At 40.8% G+C, this 24,518-nt stretch overlaps 1 protein-coding gene across 1 annotated transcript in view; it reads right to left on the bottom strand.

Annotated features, from left to right (window-relative positions):
- AGBL1 (AGBL carboxypeptidase 1) overlaps positions 1-24,518 on the bottom strand; it is a 264,251-nt gene that overhangs the window by 181,044 nt on the left and 58,689 nt on the right. The window contains 11 exon segments of the mRNA XM_079318217.1: positions 3,574-3,678; positions 3,681-3,726; positions 7,201-7,345; positions 13,286-13,373; positions 16,502-16,650; positions 16,961-17,050; positions 18,085-18,168; positions 19,429-20,024; positions 20,981-21,097; positions 23,118-23,191; positions 24,110-24,275. Of these exon segments, the coding sequence (XP_079174343.1) occupies positions 3,574-3,678; positions 3,681-3,726; positions 7,201-7,345; positions 13,286-13,373; positions 16,502-16,650; positions 16,961-17,050; positions 18,085-18,168; positions 19,429-20,024; positions 20,981-21,097; positions 23,118-23,191; positions 24,110-24,275 (1,660 nt within the window).

Below are 24,518 nucleotides of genomic sequence, written 5' to 3'. Positions count from 1 at the left end.
CAGGTACCCCCAGACATGGATTAAGTTGGAGTGGAGGTTGTGCTGATTGTAACTAAGTGGTTGCATGAAGAGTAAAAGCAGAGGAAGCCCTAGAGTTCCCAGCTCACTTCTTTGTGTTCATACCAATTTCAGAACTGAACATTTAATAAAAATTATTCACTGCACAACTGTCATATAAAGGGCAGATAAAAAGAGAGGAAGGAGAAAGAAGCCTAAAATCAGTATCAAAGCCTCACACAAACAAGGCATAATGAAGGAAAGAAGTAGCCCATTTTTCTTCCCTTCAGCATGGCTTGGTGCTTCCTATTAACAAGGTGCACGTTAATAAATTTAACTCAGACAAATTTAACCTAGGACCACATTAATCTAAAGCCTGACAAGAGCAATCTGAAAGAGTTGAGGAAGGGAAGTAAAGCACAGCTGACACAGAGGATGTAATGCCCTCACTCTCCCTGGGCAAAATGCAAAATAACTTCTTCCCACTGCACTCCTACCAGGCTGATCCTGCTGCTTTCCAAGTACTCCTCACCCACCCAATGCCTCTATCTGTGATGTTTCCTTATCCCTACATGTCTATACTTGGGAAAGATTTAGATTATTTCAGTATGATCATGTGCAGGAGCTACAAAGTCCTGGTGAGATTTGTGCCACTGGCATTGCTGAAAAAAAACTCTCAAGATATAGATTAACACATGTAACAAAGGCAACACACATTTGATGGGAAATCAAAATTACTATAGCTCATTGAAACTATGCATTGGCCTACAGAAGGAAAAAAAAAAAAAAGGCTGTCCATTTTTATTCATTATCCACATGCCAAGTTCTCAGTGCTGGAGCACCACGTTCCTTCTCAAGCTGGAATACTCATGCATGGAGACTGCACAAAGACATGGGGTTTATTGCAGGGAAATCCTCCACCCTTTGGTCTCCTCATGTTTAGCTCTAAGTTGCTACTCTTGAGTTATGTTTTTAGCATGGAAAACATTGACAAACAGGTCCTTCCATCAGCCAAAACACTTCACTGAAAGATGGGTATGTCATACAAAATGAGGAAACTGAGAAGTAACTGCTGATCAAAGCCACACAAAGCAGCACAAATTAGACTAAGTGCATCCCCAAAAGCCATAATTATCCAAGCTACTCAAACAAAATAAGCACATACATGATTATTCAGATTTGCCTACAGGGCATCCCCACAGCATAAAATATGGTGTGCTGTCTTGCTGTTCTTCCACTTGATAAAACAATAAATATTTTCATCACTTAAGAATAGTGCTGTTTACTTTTACAGTCTTGAAAACTTGAGTGAAACTGTGTTGCCTTGACAATGTCTTTCCCCCCAAAAAATTTATTTTTTCAGTTGGACAGCTGGGGTTTCTAAATGTTCTGTTTTGATTGAGTTCCATGGGCTCATGGATAGATGTAGGAAGGCTGCAATCTTATTGTAGTGCAAGGCTTCAGAGGAAGGCTTTAGTGATGCAGGATTTCATGGCATTTCAGGGAGAACTACCCACTGGCTTCATGTACTACCACAAGGCAGGAGATATTTATTTCCATTGAAAATAAAGAGGACTTAAGCCACATAATTGGGATTTGAACCTAGATGCAGTATATTAAACAGTGTGAAGCATTTGAAAAAAGTAACTGTCAAAATTGTTCATAGATGCCTCATGAATCTTTCAGCAAACTGGGCTGAATAAGCAAGCCAAGGCTCGTCTTTGCAGACAGGTTAAAAACCTTTGAAAATCTGCCAGGCTCTCTTCTAACACTGCAAGAAGCAGTTTGAGAACACAATCTGACAATGCAGTGCTCCAGAAAATGGCCATGCCTCCCAATATGGTCACATTTATATCACAATACTTTCTTAAATTTTTTTTTTTTTTTTTTTTTCTTTCATATGGCAAAACACTCCTTTCAGAAAGTCCCTTCAAAGCCAAAAGAGCAAAAGTCCAGTGTTTAGGATACTGAATCCTCATGTGACTGACTCACTCCAAGCCCCTGCTTAGATAAACCCAAATATTAGTTCAGCTTTTGCATATTACCATTGGAAAGGGTTTCTCACTTGGGCAGAGAATCTTGTTCACTGCATGCCTCTTGCAGAAGGCTCCAATCCTCAAATAAAATATTCCAACCTACTTTCAGTTGTCCCCTTGAGACCTTCTGCCATGAGGTGTCAGCAAATAACAGGTGATCACCCGCCATGTGCCAAAGGCTGCTTTAGATAATCAACCTTCCCCTCCCCAACTCCCACCCACTGCTTTTCTGTATATCATTATCATGGGGAAAAAGTGCTTAAGGAATTCCCTCTTCAAGCCAGGCATGGACAGCCACAATTAAAGCTGTGCATGCACATTATAAATTCCCCATGTAGCCTGGACTTGGCTATTTTGCTTTAATATTTCAACCAAGAAAAGCACGTTCGTGACACAGATTGCTATATGCGGGTAAAAGCTGAATTTTTTAATCAACTTATTACAGTAAAAAGGTATGAGCTGTGGATGATTACACTGTAATGTCAGCATAGCTGCAGTCACTGCTCTAAACCTGGACCAAAAAAGATAGCAGTAACTTTCACCAACTCTCATATTACAGCTCCCTTTAATTTAGAAGGAGAAGTCTGCAACGAGAACTGTGGTTATGTCACAGAATCCTTTTGGATTCTTCTAGCCCAGTATCTTTGTGAGGTAATGAAAATTATTCATTTAACATCCAAAAAGATCTTGAGACCATTTAAATATTCACGAGTCTCAAAGGTCTCAACTTGTGTTATGTTTGAAGAGATAAAATTTACTGCATACCTTGTTCCTGATTTTGAAAAAAACCAAAACAACCTACAGAGAAGTAGTTAATGATTTAGGCTCTAAAATCAAAGCTAACCCAATGTGATGCTAATCAATCTTATCACTTGCTGTTGAGTTACAAAAACATGCATGTCTTAATCTTGTTCATAAAGGCCACTGAAGGTCTAAATCTTTGGCTCTCACAACGAAAAATAACCAGTTCTAGATATAAAATAGCAATTATAATATTTACTGTTAAACAGTACATCATCAGTATGGTCTCAGACAGAATGAAAAAAGCTATATTGTGTCCAGATGGATCTACTGGGCACACTGGAGGAGCTGGAATTTCACCAGAACACTTCAATTTCTGGTCCAGCTGGGAATGACTTATCTTGGGTTTGGGATTTTTTTTTTTTTAGAATTTAAGACTTCAAAATACAGAAATAATTTTAATAGAAAAAACAAAATGCTAAAAAAAATATATATTATTGAATTAGTTATTTCACAGTTTTTTGCAATAGGAGATATTTAATTTAGAACTTTTCAAATCATTGAACTTTACATCATTGAAGAGAAATCAGAAAATCAGAAATCGGTTCCCCTCCCTCCTTCATGCAAACCTGTAATTTTTAAAGAGCATTATAATTGGCTATTCCTCATATTTATATTCTTTTTTCCAAAATGAGAAAGACAAGGAAACCAGCACATTCACAAAGGAGGTTGTTATTGTCACTGCTGACAGGAGCACAACTCACCAGCATCTTTTTTAATGCTTCATTGGGCTACTTACAGAATTGCTCCAGGTCATGTCTGTTTTTAGACTCAGGCATGGCAGTGATTGTGAGCAATGGGCATGGATTTCCTCCTAGAGTCTGGCAGAGTGTCTGCTGCCTCAGTAAACCTTCTTAGGGTTCCTATTTTGTTCCAGGATATCAAGATGGGACTGAAAAAGAAGCAAGGAAGCAGATTATAAAGGAGTTCACACTCTATAACCTGATTTTTTCCAGGAGCTGTATATTATTTTTGATACTAATTTCATATCTTGCTAACTCCCCAGTTCCTCTCTTCTGCCAGAAAATATCACCACCTTTTACAGCCCACAAATATGCACAAGCCATCCACAGTGCATCCCAATCCACTGAAGCTGCACAGAATATTTATTCTTGTATCATGATCTACTTGAGGGTGTCCCTTTTTGTTGCAGAGGGGTTGGACCAGATGACCTTTAAAATGTTCCTTTCAACCCAAACTATTCTATGATTTTGCCTGAACAGTTCCTAGATGCTTTCATGAGCATGATGAAATTTCTATGCATACATGAAATTCAAAAGAAGCATTTACTCTTTATATTTTAATAACGGTTTTGTAGGAACGTGAGAAAACTCACCACTTTTGAACATTTACAGAATTGATTGCTTAGCTGTCAAGCACATGCCAGTGAAACTCAGTGACAACTCCATATCAGAGGCAGCCAAAAAGTTTATAATCGAAACAACATTTTGTACAATCAGTAGTGGGAAATTTCAAGTGCCTTTCCAAGAAGTTATTTAAAAAGGGAGATTTTCCCCCCACCCCCAAAGTTTATGACAGTTTGAAACAATTCTAAAGTCCAACAGCTTCTTGAGAAATTTGAGAAAAAGAACTGGCAGCTTAGAAGGAAGACTTTTTGGAACAAATTACAATCACCTCATTAGAGATGGAGCCACTTGTCACCCACACACCAGATGAAGTGTAGTTTCTCTGTTTGCATTGCAACTGATGAGTGTGAGCAATGCCACTGCAGGGTGTTGCTGAGTGTTGTGGAACACCAGTTGTCTCCCAGTTGGGAGGAATAGGTGCACTCAGCACATTCGTCCCAACAACAATTAAAACACAATTAACTCAATTAAAATTGTTTAAAAAATTTTAAAACTTGTTAAAAATCAGTTCACTCAATGGCCCTTCACACGGTGATGGTTTGTCTCTGAGCCAGGGTTAAATTTTAATCCACGTTTATGGGATACCACATTCCTGTTATTCAAACCTTGGAGCTCACCATGTTTCAGAATGCTTTACCAGCATCCAAATAGAGCCATGTAAGCACAGAACTGAAATTTACAGTCAGCTATGTTGTAAAACAATTAAAATACAGCTCTATAAAGTAAATTCAATTATTAGATGCATTTAACAAACGCACATAGATACAGTGAGCTCAATATCATCATTTACTTATGTTCCTGGTACCCAGTGAAATTTAATTGGGTATAGCTACCACAGAGACTTCAGCTAGATATCAAAACAATTAATACTCTGATGTAAAAATAGATAAATTACTGTTCATAAAAGAAATGTAATTACTAATGGACAAGAAGTAATGAACTGCAGAGTGCATCCAGTTCAAACAGGATTCTGCAATATTTCCTGCAAATATGCCTATAACCATTAAATATATATGATATTTAAAAACATTTTCAAATTACTAACTCCATATACAAGTTTATCTTCTTCCCCAAAGCACTATGTCTTTAATTGAGCCCTTGGGTTCATAATCACTTTTAACTCATAATTGATATGTAAAATCCACATACTTCACCAGTGGACAAATGCTTTAAAATGCAATCTACTGATGCACAAACCTGATTTAGTATATTTACTGTGGAAATAAAAATAAAATGGAAATGTGTATAGCACATCACTTTACATTTTAAATTAGCCCAAGCAAAAAAGCCTTTCAGAATTATTAGTAGTGTCCAGCTAGAGCTAGAGCTGGACACAACAGTCTATCAACCTTTTCCACCCATAACTCCCATTTACCAAACTTTATGGTCCTTATAGTGTCTGAGTTCATTTAAACTTTACCTGGGGCAAAATTCCCTTTAACTTCAATAAGCATTTTATTTGAAGAGACAGTGAAATACTTAAAGACCTGGTCCTGCAAGCCTAGGAATAACATCTGTTTCATCTCTATTCTATTCATTCAGGAGCAGGTGAGATATTCAGTGATTCCCAGAGCACACAAACTCTCCAAGTCTCTCTTGCTTTGTGCCAGCAGAAGATAGAAATCAATAACAGTAAAATAATGATGAGGCATTGCATTTATGTGAAATGTATGGTGGTGAATAAGTCCAACCAATACTTCAGTATTGCATGTATTTTTTACCCTGCAGACTGTAGATACTGGTGCCTTCAGGGCTGAAGGTCAAACCCCACCACTGGAGCACACACTCTTCCCCACAGAACTTCAGGAGTAACTGGTGAGGTACTGATAAAAAGTGAGCTGACAGCCATGTTTTGGACTGAAGGCTGGACTGGAAGCAGTTTCTTTAAATGTCTATAATGGGATGCAAAGCAGTTGACAAGAGGTTTTCTTGAGTGGGAATCCATCCAAGCCTCACTCTGCTGGCATGCTGGGCAGCACAGCCAGTCCTGGGGGAAGACACTCCCCTGGTTATGGAAAACTGATACAATTGCAAAAAACACAAACTCCACCAACCCACACCAGCATGTATTGCCCAAAACGTGTTGATAATGGAAATTGAGGTGAGAAGGAAGGGAAATTGATCCACTGGAATTGTGTGGTTTCATCTACAGTAACATCGTTCTCATCTTTAGCATCAAAGCAAAGCTACTCCCAAAACTATTCATTTCACTTCTTTCATCCTATCTTCCCTTCAGACCTGGTCTCCCCTTCATCAATTATAGAGGAAGCACACTGGATCCATTTCCCAGAAAATTCCCTTACCATCCGGCCCTCTCCACAGAAAAGGCTGTGGAAAACAAACCCATGCCCAGCAAAAAAAAATCCTTGGTACAACTCAGTAATTAAATTTTTGCTTTGGAGTTGTTTTCTTTTAGTTTCTATATTGACAGCACTGGTGGGAATGTCACAAATTCCTTCTGACACTCCAGCTGGGACTGAGGAAAGAGCTGGTAAAGTATCAGGTGAGGTCCAGCAGCCTGGTGATGCTGGGGGCAGCTCTGAAGGCTGGACTGTTACCCTGGGGCAGAGGAGGATCAGGAGCACATCTGAGCTGTCATTAGGTGTAGCCCCCTGCTTCCCAGCCCTTCAGGAGGAGGATCTGCCTCCCCAAGTGAGTGGAGACACCTTTGGTTTGTATTATGGTTGGTCTAAGCACTAATGGTTTGTGCTTATCCCACAGAGAAATTTAATTCTCCTTACAGCATTCTAGGCTTTATAGCTAACAGGAGCTGCAGCTGTAAACAAGGCAATTGTTAACACACCACCATGATCCCAGAATAGCTTCAGTGGGAAGGAACCTTAAGGATCATCTCATTCCAACCCTCTTGCCACGGGCAGGGACACCTTTCCCTAGACCAGCTTGCTCAAAGCAAACAAACAAACAAAAATTCTGCACACACCCAAGCAGCTCCAGCCTGCCAGGGCCATGCTCTTATCTGGGTGACATGCCAGTATTACCATCATGGTGGAGTAGGTGTAGGGGTAGTGGTAGGCCAGGTAGCAAACATCATCTTTGTGGGGGAACTTGATGCTGAAGGTGAGGGTGTAGTAGAACCTGCCCCTCACACCTCCTCCTGCAGCTGCCCTGCAGCGGTAGTGGTTTCTGGAAGAGGAGAAACAGGAGCAGAGTAAATGCTTTGCACTTCTAGATGTGCATTTGAAGCAGCCATGGGGAAAATAAGCATTCAGAGAAGCATCCACACAAGAGGACACAAAGCCCAGCAGGGAGTTAGGAGGCAGAACTGCACGTGGCAGAGCAGGGCACAGCCAGTCATGTGCTGCTGAGGGATGGGAGCACTCTCCTAGGAAAATAACATCCATTAATGCTCCATTAATGTTTTGTTAAGATGCAAATAAAGAAGCAGGCAGCTAATAGTAGCTCATATAGCAGAGTCCAGACATATTTAAACTATGCATTCAGCTGAAATTGCTGTATTTCTTCAGATATCCACATTATCTTGCTCAGAGATGCAGGTTCCTTTTCACAGCCCTGAACAATGCCATGAGAAAACACTCTGCAAAAAGCCTGGAGATTTAGAAAATATGAATATCCTGCCAAAGCAACTATTCAGTTCCACCACAGGAAGAAAAGTGATATTTCAGGAATAAAAATAAATAATAAATAGGACATACATAAAAATATTTCAGATAACAACAAAGGCACTTTGCTGAGTAGGAAGGAGAGTGGGTTTGGGTAGAGACTGTTCATGAAGGAGAAATGACTTCATACAGATTTGCCAGTTGTGACATACCCAAAAATTGTTCTTTGTACCCCTCTTTTTTGAAGACTTGAGCCTCCCCATCTCAGGGAACAGTTAGGACTAGCTGCACCCTAAAAAATAGGGAGCTGAGCTTGACATGGAAGGAGAAGTGCAGAGAACTCTCAAGGCAGGGTCATCTCCCACAGCACCTGTGACTGGGGTTCAACCACAGGTCCAGATCACCAGAGAAGATTGTGGTGGTGGGGCAGGCATGGGTCCAGCAGGAGGTCAGGTCATGGACCAGGATCCAGATCAGGATGTGCAGCAATGCAGGGACAGCAGCAGGGACACAGCAGCAGGGACACAGCAGTGACTGAGCTGAAGCCTCACTACAACAGAGCTCTGGGTGAGGCTGGTCCACACTGACCAGGTCTGAGAGGGCACACAAATCTTTAACACTGCTTCAATGAAACTACAAAACCTTCTAACAAGCTCCTCAGTCTAGTCTCAGGACCTGCTCTCTTACAGGAGACTTACTCTGATGAAGAGATGACTCCAGGCTGACTAGGAAAGTTTTCTTTCAGCAGAGATGAAGTGACAAATCATGCACTTTAGGGAGAAGCCTCAGAGCAAATTGCATCCATAAGTACATTTCAAACAATATTTTTCCCACATTGCACCAATTATGCTGTTGCCAAACCTTTTGATTCTGAAGGACTGTGAGGTTTCTTTGACAAATGTTATCATCAATGTTGCATTAAAATGCAAAATAGAAGAGGCAACCAAAAGATGCAATTTCAGCTCCTGAATTTTACAATACTGGTTTATTTTGCTGCTGTTCATTTTTATTCAAAGGGGTGGAGAGAAAAGATAATTATTCTTGTCAAATTCTCCAAAATAATCAGCTCTTTTTCATAAGGGAGAGACAATACAATGCTGCTAGGTTTTCACTTGAATTCAATAGTTAGGAACACGTGGGGTGAGTGATACTGGCTGGATCAATAGATAGTGCAGGAACACTGAGTCACAGTGGCAACCTGAAAAGCCTGTGATTTCATTCTCAGTTGAACCCTTTACCCCAACATTTCCTTTGCAAATAAAGTACATTAAACTGAACAAAGAGACTCAAAGGGAAAAAAAATTCAATAAACCCACAAATATGGAAACATGTACTTAGCATTTATGTATGTATTTCACTGGATCAAGGGTTAAAGTTTGGTATTTTTTTGAAGTCAGAACAATGACATTTAACATAGTTCCTGTTAATTTTGACAATAAAGGATCATTAGGGCCATTTCCTGCATGGTGCAGAAGGAAAATGCTCATCTCCATGGCCTCTATTATACTCAGTGTCACTAGGAAGGTTAGATCACCTTATTCAAAAAAGAATGATTACAAAAGTGCCAAGTTCTCCCTCCAAGTTCACATTTGTAATTAGACGTGTGGGAAGAAACAGGTCTTTGCAGGCAGAATTTGCCTAAATATCTCACACAGACATTATTCCCACCTGTCCCTAACACTCCAAAGTAAAGGTTCTCCCTCTGTAGTCTGTAATTCTGCAGCCAAGTGTCCTCTCCTACCTAAAATGGTCCCTTTAACCCAGGGGTTTTGCAGCAGGAGACACCTCTGACCTCAGTGCTCCACTGGTGGTTCAGTGTTCCTCACCCTGTCCAGCTCCCACAGCACTGCTCAGCAGCATTTTCATCCTTGTTCTGAGCATCTCTGCAGTTCCACCTAACTACACACCCAGAAAAGACATTTTGAATCACTTCTTGACATCTGTTTCAATCCATAGCAAGCTATCTGGCAGTAACAGGAAGTTTACAGGTGGCTTTGGGAGGCTTTAGTATTCTTCACTCTTGCATTAGAAAAAAAAAGCCCCTGTGTGTAAGCAGTGTAAATGATCATGTACTTTTACTGTATATAATCTGGTCTCCTCACAATCCGTCATACAAAGCAGTAGCTCTGAGTATTTTTAAAAGAAGCCTAAAAAAAATAACATTTTTCCTCTGTGCCTCCCTCTCCTCCTACTGCTGTCAAGCCAAAATAGCTCTATTGCTTCCTTTTTCCTCCACCAGATTGATGGTTTTTAGTTCTTCACCACTTTTTCATCACAACACCCTCCCGTATCAGCATGGAGCCTAAAGTAACAAGCAAGGAAAAGGAAAGGAATAAAAGACTGTGGCAGCACCTGGTCCCCACTACCTTATTTGTCTTCTCTTTCAAAAACATGTTGAAAGTCTCTCATGCTTTCTAGAAGCCAACACACTGGTTATTGGAAAGGGAAAAAAAGACCAAAGCACAGTTTTCTCAATGAACATGCAAGCTGTATCTGCTGTCACCATAGCAGTGAAATCACTTTGCTTCCTGCTCTCCTTCAAAAAAAAAAAAAAAAAAAAAAAGCACAAGTATTTTATTTCCAGCATAAGCAGTGATAAAGAGTTAATTAATAATAATTGTAATACTACTTATCTTTTACTGTGCAAGATAATTTTTTGAGTTAAAAAAAATCTTTGCAAACACTGTCTGATTAAAACATGCTTCCCCATTTATCTATTCCATTCTTTGGGTGGCAGAGAAGTGACTCTAATTTTCCACCCTTTGTTGGTGGAGAAACAGACAGACAGGTGAAGCAATTTGGACAAAGATGCAGGCAGGAAAGGAGCTGGGTTGTAATTTTGAGGAATTCAAAAGCACCAAGTGATTCAGGAACAATATCTATTAGCCATCTGATCTTTAGACTTTTTATCTGCAGTGTTTAGTGTAGTAAAAAGCACTGTTAAATGATGGAATATGGCATCTTCAGCTTAGACTAAAATGGCCAAAGAAAGTATCAATATCCCAGACTTCTGGGCCACTTCAAAACAGAGCTCAAATGGAAAGCAAAATATTTATGTCTCCTAATCTGTTGATGTATTCCTTTGGTCCAAAATAGTTCCCACCAGGAGTTAGGTTTTGGTTCTTGTTTTCCATGTCTGGCCCTCCTTACATCTCTAAGTGTTGGTATTAAGTGCAAGATGCTTTAGTAACACCCTGGTTCATACCATATAAAGCAGTAATTAACAATTTACTGGGCGTGGCTGCTATTTTGTAGTCTGCCACATCAGAAAGCACAAAATGCACAAGTTTCTTTCTGAAGGGCAAATCCATGATAAGGTATTTTTGCTGTCAATATTTCAGGCAGAATCCCAGCTGAAGTAGAATATTCCCCCAGCTATTGTGCCATTAAGGTGTTCAGTCATACTGCAAAGGCCAGGTGCTCTCAGAGTGAGACTGATGTCTCACCCTCTCACAGATATCATTAGAGCTGAGAAGTGACCTGCTAATGTTATGATGTTTATTTCATCTAATGTGATTATAAAGATGCTGAAAAGAGAAGACCTAGTTCTGACATCGTTATGATCACTAAACACCAAGTTTTTAGTGCTGATGTGAGAACAAAACACTCCATGTACCTCATTACTATCTGACCTGAGTGCTGTCTGAAAAAGCTGGAGGTTAGATAATATGCTTAGAATGAGACATGAAACCAAAGGCACAAGCACATTGTCACCAATTCAACACTCAGCTGCCATTGTTCCTTAAATAATTTGCCAGAAAGGAATATTATTCAGTGCATAAAAGCTGCCAAGACAGCAAGAGAATTAGATGATCTTATTGTAACTGCAACTGTTTATCATGGCTGTATCCTGTCACTTCACAGAGGCAATAAAATAGAGCAGAAGTGTCACTCAGCTACTTTTTGACAAGAGCTCTGCTAATATTCTCCACAACACAAAAGCTCTTGTGAGGCACATGAGGAAGGTACACAGTGACACGGGTGTGCCACAACATTCATCTTTATGAGTGAACTTCCCCATCCTCGGGGAAGATGAATGCCAAAGATCAAGCCAGCCTGCTGCACACACACATCTCACCAACTCTTCCTCCCCCTGCCCTTCAGCTCTGAGCTGCCTCTCAGTAAAGGCCCTGATGCAAAAGCAATTAAAGGCATCCCTGGGTTCCTCTGTACTTTTCAAAGTATATCACTTTTCCCCCATATTTATTAATAACTACTGGTAAAAATATTTGGATGAATTTCACTTAAAAATATGCAGCCCCAGCTTAGGATACCTGTGACCAAGGTGAATGGAGCTGAAGTGAGCTCTTTCCCAAAATACTGGCAGTGTGATATCACTGTAGCAATCCCATCTCCTTCTCTTCTTAGAAAAAGCCTGAGCAGCCTCAACCACACTAGTTTCACATTCCTCCCCCCTACAACTTCCAGTGACTGAGAATCCCTTTTATAATCACTGAAATAAAAATATTAAAGTTTCAGTAGAGGTGAAAATGTATTTATGTGTATGCATGCACATTCTTGTGTATACAAAAATGTGAGAACCAGGAACACACAATAAATGAGAGACAACAAGTACTTATCCTAGATGATTATGTTGACATATAATTCAATGTACAGCTAGAAAACACAGATTATTCCAAATCAATAAAACAATTCTCTCATATATTCTGAACAAGAATCTGATTACAGGCTTAATTGCACAATCATGGCTTAATCTTGAAAGTCAGCTGCTGTTTAATCACTGCACAATAGCAGCCTTGTTAATGATATGGGAAGCCACTGCAATGGTATCCAGCATGAAAAGTCTGCCCATGCTCAGAGAGTCAGACATTACAGGCACATAAAGGGAAGCCACTGCTCTTGAGGTACAAAACATTAAGGTCAGGTGCATGAAGGTCAGCAAAGAGTACTTGAAACAAAATAAAATAGCTACTCAAATTGCTGTAGACAGATGCTAGGCTGAGAGAGGATAATCTGTGCCTTCAACCCCTCCCCACCCCTGAAAAGAAATTACAACAGAAAATGGGACAGGTTGAAATTTTCTTCTGAGGCTCTGGCACACTGCAAAACCAGCCTGAAACAGGGAGCTTGCACAAATATCAGCACTGAGGTTGTCATAGTTCTTTTGCACCACTGTTGTATATCCAACCCCTTCTTTAGCTCCTCAGTTCCTTTATCTCTTATAAAAGTCAGAGTATGCAACAGAAAAACAATGATCCCATCCAGTTCTTTTCTTCCTGGACAGGGGAAAAAACAACTACACTACTTCTCCTTTCCTTCTCCTTCCTCCTGTGCAAGGGAAGTCTGCATATTCCCTGTCATCTAATAGTGAGACCTCCCTTGTGGCTGTTTTCTGAGGGGGAAGCACAGAGCACAATTGAGCCAGCACCAATTCAGAGACATCTGAAATAGGGTGGCAAGAGGCTGATGGCATTGGTGCAGCTAACAGGAACAAAACAGTGGAGAAAGGAAGGCACAAATCATTCACCAAAAGTGCACTCACTTGTAGTAGCAGATCTCCTGGCCTGCCCGAATCCAGCGGGGTCTGCCCTGCAGAGCTTCCCTCACTGAGTACATGACCAGCTGCATCCCTGTGGAAAACAAGACAGCTTCAGGTGATGGGACTTCCCTGGATGGAAAAGACAGGAGTGGGAAGAAAAAGTCTAAAGAAGAAGCATCATTATTTTGTCAGTGCTTTCCCTGCTGATAGTTTATGCATTCCCAAAGCTCTGTGTTTTGTTCTGAGCCAGCCATATCTGTATAAAAAACCCCTCCAGAAGAAATGAGCTGAATGGAGTTTATTAAAAAATAAATTATTCTTCTGGCCTTTGCAAACCATTTTGTTTACCAACTGAGGAAGGGAAAGAAAATAATATGAATCAAGGCATCAACAAGATCAGTAACTTGGTTAGTCCAATATTTCATGCTTGGCTGCACTATTATTGAACTCCTAATCCTACCACAGCATCAGAGAACTGTGGTGCATCCAGCACCCTGCCTTCCAAAATCAGCAAGCAAAACTAGAAGATTTTAAACCTAATTTTAGACCTAAATACCATCTAAGTGTCATAAATGCTGATAACAATAGCATCCATCTTTGGACTGCACTATTCCAGAGCATGACTTCTTCCTGACCTCCAAACCATGACTGTTCCATGCCCTGAGGGGCAAGGCTTCCTCTGATCTGAGCTGCACAGCTCCATGGAGCAGCCCATCTGCAGGGAGTTCTTGTATCAATTTCCTTTGCTGCCCACACCTGCCTGCTCTTTAGGGCAGGGTGAGGATGCTGCCCTCTCTGCAGGGCTCTCTGAGGGAGGCTCAGTGCAGCTGCAGTGGGCCCAGCCCAGCCATGGTGCTGGCACCACTTCTAGGAGAGAGCATTTAGGAATGACAGAAATGCCCTCCCAAGTATTTTTGTATGTGGACAAGTTGCCCCCAAAGCCTTCTCCTGGCTTTTTTTTGTGCTGGGGGGGAGGTGATGCTTGAAAATCTTTAATACTGATGACAGATCTGCATGGACAGCTGTTCAATCCCCTGCTTCCTTTGGGTTTCTCTGTTAAACTCTGCAGCACTGCTGGAGCCAGGCAGCATCAGCAGCAATGCTGTGCTGTGGGGCAGCACTAACTCACCACTGCCAGGAGTAGCCTCTAGAATGTTTTCTGAACCAGTGCTGTGAGTTATGTACAAGAGGCAATTCTGTGTTTGGTACCAGCACATGGCCAGCAAGAATTTTGAGGGACACTGGTGTGTCCAGATGCCCAGTTGATCAGAGAGGGGATGTGGGGCTCAATGTCTGCAGGGATTTTGGTATCCTGAGTGCCAGCTCCTGCCCTTCTCTCTGAGTCCAAAGGACTCACACATGAAACTGTCTCAGAGCAATGGTTGCTACTAGTCTGCCATCTCATTTTAATTAAAAATAGAAATCTGTTTCTTCTTTTTACTTCCCCTGTGGAAATGTTCAGCTTTAGAAAACAAACTGAAATCAGGGCTCTGATGAAATCACATTTCCCATGGTAGAGTAAGTTACTGAAAAAGGGGGAAGGAGAGAGGTGGAAGCTGCACCTCCTGTCTTGCTCTGTTCCTGGCCACAACTACTTCATTAAATATCCTTTCTGCTGATTTGAAAGTCACACAGTGCCATCTAATCAAGAGCAAATTGGAAAAATCAAACCAGACAAGTAACCAGGAGCTGTAAAGAACTGCCACCCAGGGCACTTTGGCACTGCATCACAACTGGAGGCTTTTTGTCTCAGAGTGTGGGCATTAGCCCAGGAAGGTGCAGAGGGAATGTGACAAATAAACAGCATCTCTTACCACTGCTCTCTGTAAATGCTGTGAATGTGCTGGAAGGGGTAGTGAGCTTTATTCAGCCAAGCCAGAAAAGCTGGAGCTTCACTGCCTGCTTGGAGCAGCAGAAGGAACCCACAGAGGAATTGTTTAATAGCCAACCCCATGAACAAGCCATCCAAAAGCCAGCCATGGCTTAGCCTCCCTCCTTAGTCCAGATGGTATTTTCACACTCCTCTTCCAAATATATTTTTCACTGCATGCTTGAACATGTGAGTCATGTGCAGTTTCAGGTACACAAAATGAGATTATAAATGCTGACAACAGCCAAACTAGCAGATAACAACCTTCCACCAATAATAGCCTGAATCTCTGGCTACAAAAGTAAAAGCATTAGGGGCTACATCATCGACTGCATTGTGGTTTAAAATACGACACCAACATCCTTCATTTTCAGGCTCCTACCACACACACCATACTAAGATGACAAAAAAAATTCAGTTGGGGTCTGTATGAATACTTGAACTTCAGCCCTTTGGGTTAAAGAGCAAATGCCTTTTAATTTGTCATGTCACTCATCCAGCCAGTTTCACACCTACAAGTGATTCCAACTCCTAGTGCTGTTTGTTGTAGGTACATTGATCATCCTGGTGATGCTAGAGGCTGTAGCCACAGGGCTTCAGAGGAAGGCAAACTCTAATATTATGGACTTATTAAACATTCTGAGTCAGGTTCTTGAGCTGGTGTAAATTAACAGAGCTCCATGAAAACAAACAAACAAACAAAAAAATATCCAGCCTATGCCAGCTAAGAATTCAATCCACAGTCTTCTTGCAGAAGAAATAATTTCCCTTCTGAAATGGGTATTCAAAGATGGGATTTGTCCTGCCTGTTTCTGAATGATTCTGCCTTCCTCCTGAACCATGACAGGAGCTAAAAGACTGCAAAGAATAGAAGTTTTTATCATCATTAATATCAACAGAAATTTCAGTAGGTCTGAAGATGTCTTATTAGATAAAACCAAAGAATCATGAATATTTGTTTGAGGATTATCACACTTATTTAAATCTTAGAAGTACTTTCCAATCCTGTGCTGCTCATTCAGTTCCAACAGATTGTCTTTCCTCCCCAGCTCTCCCAACTCTAGTTCCATTCATCTTCAGTTCTGGTCTATAAACACAACAGTGACATTTATTTCCTCTCACAAATCCTCTTCCAGGTCTCAATATTCGGTTTCCTCCTCAGTCCTCCTGAGGATAGACAAAGGTTCCTTGACAAATCTAAAGTGACTTTTTCAGTGGACTTCAGGGCAGATAAGATTGAATTTACAGTCTCCCTTATACTTATAGACAAGGAGAGTTTGAAACCTTTACAGCATTAAAAAGATACTCTTGTGAAGAGAAGGCCACCCCAAGTCCCCAAAGGCTCCTACCATAATTAAACTGGCTGTTGAACTTCTCACAGTTGATGATGTTGAAGCGATAGGGAACCGCTGGCTTCATGTCACGCACCTCGAAGTAGAACCACTGGTGATGCTGGCTGCTGTTCACATCTGCATTCATAATCAGGTCATACTCAAACCTGCAAAGGAAAATTATAAAAACAGTGGCCATGAACACCTCCTGTCAGCCAGCAGCCTGTGCAGTCAAATTGATTGATACCTTGTGAGCATCACCATCAAGCACCATTAAATACTCACACTATACTAGTCAAAACATTTTGAGCTCTGTTTTCTTAATCATGTTCCTTCCATGACATCCAGGTGTCAGAAGGCATAACAAGCTCCACATTATCTAATCTGCCTCCCTGGCTGACCCTTTCCAAAGCCAGGAGAGGCCTCCATCCCGTGCTTGGGTGCAGCAGCAGGGACACCTCTCTGCAGGGTACTTACTCACGCACTTGGATCGCCTTCCGAAGGTTTCCCGACTCAAACTTGGAGAAAAATGTCAGACAGCCTGGAGCAGCTGGGCTTGAGCCACTGCTGGAAAGCAAAGCAAGGACACCTGTAGCAGGTTGCTTCAAAGCTAAGCCTTCCCCAGCACCTTTTGTATGCTAAAACTTGCTTTAATAATTGTTTTTTAATAAGAACAACCCTGGAAGAGGAGGAGGTGAAAAAATCCATAACCTTCCTATCCAATGCAACTTCTGTCTACTCTTGCTTAGTAATTCTAAATCACATCTTGCCTTTTCCCAATACTCTCTTTTGTTGCTGCCCATGTTTGCTTTCTTTATTCGACTTACTTTCCCACTGGACTATTCCTATTATTTCATTAATTGCAGAAGACAGTTTTATACAATTACTCTGTATTTACTCTTGCTTCATCTATAGAGTTTCTTCCTCCAACTGCTTAGAAACCCTTAAATTAATTCTAAGCAACTACATAACTTTATACCACCTCAAACTCTCACCTCTTTTTTTTTTACTCCAAAGAATGTCCTCCAAGTCACCTATCCTTCCTCTAAATGCAATTTCATTAGATTTGGGACCCTCTCAACTGCCTGGTGCTACATTTTCCTACAGACCACAGCTGAGCTCTTAAAGCAGTTCACAAGGCCAGATGTTTGAGGGTTTTTTCAGAAGGGCTGTGGGAGTGTCACACTTATAAAACAGGGTACATCTACAGCCTGTGACACTGGCTGTGCAGGCACTCAATGGAAATGCTGCCTCACGGGGTGGAAAGGATGGATTTGTAAGCACAGTTCCCAGCACTAGTCTTCACATCTCTGTTCCAAATCACTGCATGCAGTGCAGACAGATCCAGGGACAACCTACAGTCCCTTTGGTGTATTTTCTTGTTCTATCTTAAAAGTTTTGATGCTCTCCTCCTCCAGTGACTTCCACAACAAATTCTTTCCCTGGAGTCATCTACAAGGAAGCTGCTCCTCCTGGATATTTCCTCTGTTAAGCCTTTATCTCCTGTGCTATTTCTTCTTTACCTGTATCAGAGCTGATCAAGTGAACTGAGCTCAGTGACAGCACTGGCACTGGTTGCACACTCAGTTTAAGTGACCCACCTGGGATCATCTAAATCAAACACAGTTCTTCCTATCACGTCCCCAGGCTGCATTAGGCGGCGAACATCATCAAGGACTTTGTCCCTGGGAAGAAGAAAGCAGCAAATCAGCAAATTGTAGTGACAGTGCGAGAAATATTGATATAGAGTATGCTTCTAGAAAGTCTTAGGAAATTATTTTTAAGGACTGGGAAGAATATCCATGTGCTAATTCCAGGTGTTTTTTCCCATTGTGAGAACACATCTGGTCCATTCCCATTACGATGGGTTGCCTTTTGGGTTAAACCACTGATTCTGCAAAATTTTTTATTCACTGCTGGATTTGACACTACTGTATCATATTTTATTTATCCCCAGTTCTTCCCAGTCAATGCCAACCCCCAAGTAGACAGTCTTACCCTGTAAGGAAATACCTGCCATAACTTACAAACCTACAAATCTGACTCATAGTGAATACTGACTATATGTCAAGCTGATTTCTACTCATTATTAAACAGAGTTTCTCTGTTCCCTGAAGATGGTCAAATGTGGAATAGCAGATTTTCTTTCTGACCTTTGAAGCAATCATCTTCTGCCTCAAAGCATGATATGATTAGTCCCATTTTAACTGTGCAGTTACACATGTTGCTGTAGCCTTAAAAGCAAAGCTTTTAGAGCAACAGTACAAGAAGATGGTAGAGTGATCTTGCCTCTAAATAAGATTTCTAGCTTAAATATTTACTGCAGAAAGAATGATTCTCCCTAGAAGTCAGCAATCAGTCATCTTAAATGCCATTTGTTGATCAATTGTAAAGTTTAGCACAGAATCCACCATCTTTGCTGCCTGCTAATAATCCCCATACCACTAAAAGGAAATATAAAGTCATTGCATATAGGCCTATGTCAAACCAAAAAATTGTTGTTATAGGAGCTTTCTCTCCCAGCATGACTTTAAAACACAACTTCCCACTCATCTGAGCACCTAAATAAGAAAGGTCCTTCTTCCTGAGAGGACAGATAGGATTGTCCCTGAAAGAACCAGATGGGACCAATGGTACAAGCACTAAACGTGGCTGAATAAAGAACAAGACTGAAGGTAAAAATTTATCTTACAAGAACACAGAGGCTTCTCCATCTCTAAAATGGACCTTTGTGTTCTAACAAAGTCACCGATTCACAACCCAACTTAGATTCTTATCCCAAATATAGGTATATTGATGAATTTACCAATCAACTGAGGCAAATAATTGGGTAGCAAAAAACTTGTTCAATAACTTCCTGAGACATTCAATAAGAGCTATTAGAATCAGACCTAATAAGCCAGTTTTGAGCTCTCAATGTGGTCACTACATTCAAGCACAATCACCTTTGGACCCCGTGCTTGCGCTCCAACACGGGCTTGCTGGAAGGAGGTGGCTGGTGACCCCAGAAATCTGGGAATGCCAGCTCTCTGTAGCCTGGGATGGACTTCACACATTTGGCCCTGGCTGCATAGAAGTAAGGACTGTGGAATGGGATGTGGTGTTTCTCCAGAATATTTCTAACTACATCAGAGCTCTCCAGCCTCCCTTCAGGACTAGTGTTGATTGAGGCCTCACAGTGAGGAAAAAACACTTTTTTGTACCAAGCAGCATCTTTTAGGAGAGAGCAGAAAGCAAACACAAGACTCCTGGATGGATCTTCCTCCTCACAGAAGTCTTTATTCTGGGCTTCTTCAGCAATGTCTCTCTTTTCATCCTTCTTATCCCATATGCATTCCTCCTTCTTTCTCCAGCTCTGAAATGGGACTTTGAAATCCTGTTCCTCTGGATCTGGTCCCATCTCTGTGACACTTTGGTTTCTCCATCTGCAGTTTGGATGTTTCACAGAAATAGCACTTGGAATGAAATGAGAGGGAGCAGAGGGAAGATTCTCAGTCCTGTCCTCCAAGCTCTTCTTTTCCTCAGATTCAAATTCAAGCTCCTTTAAATGTAAAAAGCAGAAGAAATTAAAAGAAACTACAGACAGATTGTGCCTCCTTCCAGATGAAACCTTTCAAGGAGGAAAAGAGGAAATATTTACACATCTCCCAAAACTGTACTCAACCAATAAAACAGCCAGAGCAAACTCAGTGCATGGACCACTTGCCAGTATTTCTCTATCCACAAAGCTGTTTCAACAGAAATCCTCAGAAACCAAAAGGATCTGATGGAGATGATTCGCCCAGATGACTCAACCAAAACCAATCATTCAAACAAAAAAGGGAAGGTATTTTGCAAGGCATTTTTTCAAAGATATAAATGTTACAGGAAGGTAAAGGTGGCCAATCTGTCATGCAAAACTACCTTCATGCAGGATTATGATTTAATTCCATTTGGCTATTCATGGTCACAATATTGTGCATACAGGAGATACATTAACCCAGCAATCTTTTTCAGATTCATATTTGAAACAGGCTTTTCAGCTCTCCTAAATTCCAAAACGTGTAATGAGTGCCATATTCCTTATTTTCTTGTCCCAAGCACCACTACAAAAAATTATTTGAACTGTTCATTTCATTCAGTGCAATCTCCTCTTCCTTCAAACCACTAGCTGACAGTATTTACTTTTCACATCTCATTCTGATTTTGATATTGCTGTTGAAATTGCCAGCAAGGATACAAATTATCTGACAGATTTCTCATGTGGCAATTGATTCAACAGTGCTTACTTAATCTACACCCAGACAAATGTGCATCAAACATCATTCCTTTTATCACTCATGATTCACACCAATAAACTACAGCAGAAGTCATAATCTTTGGCTTTCCAGTCCTGTAAGACTTAGAGATTCACTTTTGAAATAGCCTTGTCTAGCTATTATTTGTCAATACTCCCTTTCAAGTATTTCTTAAATTCTGGAACATTCACAAATAAAGGAAATTGCACTACAATCATACCTGAAAATTCTGGGAAAGTTCTGCACACAGAGCTTCATACTTCTCAAGCTCTTGTTCTGGCCGGTCAAGCACTGGCCTTGACCTCAATTTATTCACATCAGTCTCCAAGTCACAATCCTACAAAAGCAGAATCAGAACAGCACGTGTATTGCACTTGCCCCATGAGATGATCTCAACCATCAGTGAATTGAGGATAAAAACAGTATCTGAAACTTTCACAGTCAAAGGCTGCTCTGCAATAATGTGCAGCCTCACCCATATCAGATGTGAGAACCAAAGCCAAGCTGTGTCCAGCATTTGACTATTACATAAAACAAAAAACCCCAACCAAACATAAAACAAACAGGAAAAGTTGGAACAAGAGGAAAGGATGGAGACATGGCATTGATGACTGGGCATTACATTACAGCATTATTCAAATAATTCAATGTGTCTGTGTCTCACCAAATGCCATCGAAGTAATTATTTGCTCCTGACAAACAGATTCATTTCCAAAGCTGTTATGAAACAAAAAAAAAGTAAATTTGCCTGAATGCAGCAGTGCCCATGGCATTTCAAACCATGAGCCACACTTGGGTCAAAAAGCAGAGTCTGAAGTGCTGTTTGGGCAGAGATGAAAAAGCAATGACGACCTGCCAGGAGCATGAGGATGGTGGAAAAGGATTTTCCAATGAGAGCACACTAATACATAAGAAGCTTCGAATTTCAGATGGGAAATAATAGATGTGGTGATTTTTATTTTCATAGAACTCTCTGAACAGTTCCTGATGGAAGGGTAGAGCCAAGTTTCAGTTTGGTTGGTGTTGCTAGCATGCATAGATGTGTTATGTAGCTGTGAAAATGTTTGTAAATCACATCAATACCAGCAAACACTCTGCAAAAGATCTTATACAGAAAAAAAAAGGGATAAGCTGAAAGTTCATTATCCATTCCCTGCTTGCTTTCCCTTTAGCAAGGTTTTTTACAGGAGATATATGGCCAGTAAACCAGACAAACAGTATTTAAAACTCATATTCAGAATAAGCTCTTAGGCAAAATTAGAAAAAAAAAAAAATAACAACCCCAAAACTGCTTACATCTACTTGGTAAATCCTTATGAATAATGAAATAGTTCAGAAGCATAGTGGAGCTGTTACTGAATGAATAACTAATTAAAGAAGGAGATAAATCCACTATCAGCCTTATTCCTAATGAGCATCTTGACGAGTTCTAATATTCAGATAAAGACAGCCAGACAGGGGCAAGTTAGGACACTCAGATAATGTGGGGGGGTTAACTTCCTTTTTTTCACTGGGTAACATCAGTTTAATATTTGAGGAGAAAAAGACAGGACAAGTAATGAGAATCCCCTTTCACAGAAGGTCTCAATCATTTCTAATTAGACTGTATTTGCAACTTCAGTTCTTTAATTTGCTTTCCCAAGCCTCTTTATGTGGACAAGACTTATTAGCAGTATTCACTGCTTCACATTTGCATATAAGCTTGTTTGTATTTTCACAACAAAAAAGTTTGCACCCTCATCTTCAGCTGGTAGAAGTTCTTTTTGCCAGTTAGGTCACTGCAGGGAGAGTGCAAAGGGAGAATTCAGAGAGATATTGAATAATTAATTGTATTATTTGTCTATGCACAGCAGCAAATAAAGAAGGCATGTAGGTTCAAATGCACCAGCTGTGGCTTAAAAGAACCAACCTTTTCCTTAGGGTAGGTGCACGGCCTAAATCTGCACTGGTATGGGAATAAAGAAAGGGTTAGCCTTTCCTAGATGATAAATCAATTTTCCCTAAGTGCCATTTTCCTGGCACATGCCTAGTGGATCAAAGACCCACCATTTATCCCTGATTGTGGATGTGATTCTGGGCAGTCTCTGCAGGAACAGAGAAGCCACCAAACCCACTCCACCCTGGGTGACAAGCATGAAAATTAATACAATAAAAGCAGGGCACTTTTCAGTGAAAGTCAGTGCATTCTCCTTTCCTTCTTTCAAGAATCCTCCTATTACCCATCTAGTGTGTTCACATGGGACCACATGCACATCTGCACTCTCTACTGAGATAGTGTTTCAGGGTATCAAAATGGACAATGGAAATTTTATTTTCCAGTATGTAGATAATTATGGGAACTATGCTCGTATACCTACTTCCTCTTTGCTCTCCACATCCTCATTATCCCAGTCTTTTTCAGCCTCTTCCTCTCCTTCACTTTCACTGTCACCTGCAGAAGTAGGAAGGAGGCAGAGACAAAGGTGTTTAACCTAATATCCCACTCATACCCTGCAGAGAAATACATGTAAATTCTTCTACGTGTGCCACACAGTCCACAACCCACCACAACCCTGATTAAAACAAATCCCATTTGTTAATCTCATACAAATGAATTTGGCACTAATTCACCCAGTTTTTAGAGCTCTGTTCTCTTGGACTCCAGTGCTGCCTTTCAAAGCCATGACAAATGTCCCCATGATATGGATCCAACTCATTTTGCAAAGCAATGCAGAGATTTTCTGCTTGGCTGCAATGATATTACAGGATGCTCTTAATCTGTATTATCTAGATTAGGGTGTTTTACTGCTATGATTGTTACAGTATTTCAGCATCATCCACACGAAATTGAATGTAGCAAAAATTGCTTCTGTGTATCATGGAGCCTTTTCTGCAGAGCAGCTCTCCTGCCTGTGCTCGAGTTCTGCTTTCCAGCAAGAGCTCCCATCTTTTACTCATGCAGCATGACTGCTATCTGCTTTTACTTTAGGAAAGGAAAAGGATCATAATTCTTGCAATTCTTTACTGAAAAGGCTGCAGGGCAGTTCTTACCCCCCAAGCAGCCAATGCACAATCATGTCTCTGTCTGTTACTGAGGAGCAATACCCACTCTGTTCCACTATTTTTTGGATAACAGAAGAAATTTTTTCCCTTTTCCTTACTTCTTTCTGTCTTCTCTCATTTATTCTCCAAACAGACTCTCACAGCTTCAAGAAGACCTGGGAGTAATTTCTTCCCTATTGAGTGACACTGTAGGTTATCAGATTAATTTTATCTATAAATCTCAGGATTATGCCAAGTCTCCCTTCCCCAGATCCCACACTTAATTCTCATGTCATGCTCCTTTTGAACTCACCCTTTAGACATTTACCTTCAGATCCCTCACATGGAGGTTCAGCACTGGCATTCCCAGGAAGAGGGAAGGAGTAGGAACTCCTGACAGTCACCACAGGCAGATGCTCCTTGGGGTAGCACTTCCTCAGAATATGAGTTGCAGTAGTTATGATAGGATCCAGATTTTTACAAGACAAACAGTCCTAGGAAACAAAGAAGAACTACATTAAAAACAGCTTCTTACAGCAGTCCTCCCTGTCACACATCACCCCCCAAAGCAGAGCCACTCTTCTGGTAAAAACATAATTCCCTTTACCACTCATGATTCACACCCATAAACTACAACAAAAAGTCATAATCTTGGTTTTCCAGTCCTATAAGACCTACAGGTTTACTCTTGCAATAATCTTGTCCAGTTAACATTTTTCAATACTCCTTCTCAAGTA

The sequence above is a fragment of the Erithacus rubecula genome (genome assembly GCF_903797595.1).
Source record: "Erithacus rubecula genome assembly, chromosome: 14".
NCBI classification, from domain to species: Eukaryota; Metazoa; Chordata; class Aves; order Passeriformes; family Muscicapidae; genus Erithacus; species Erithacus rubecula.
Note: the sequence above shows the minus strand (reverse complement) of the source record. Positions and strands in the feature narration are given on the sequence as shown.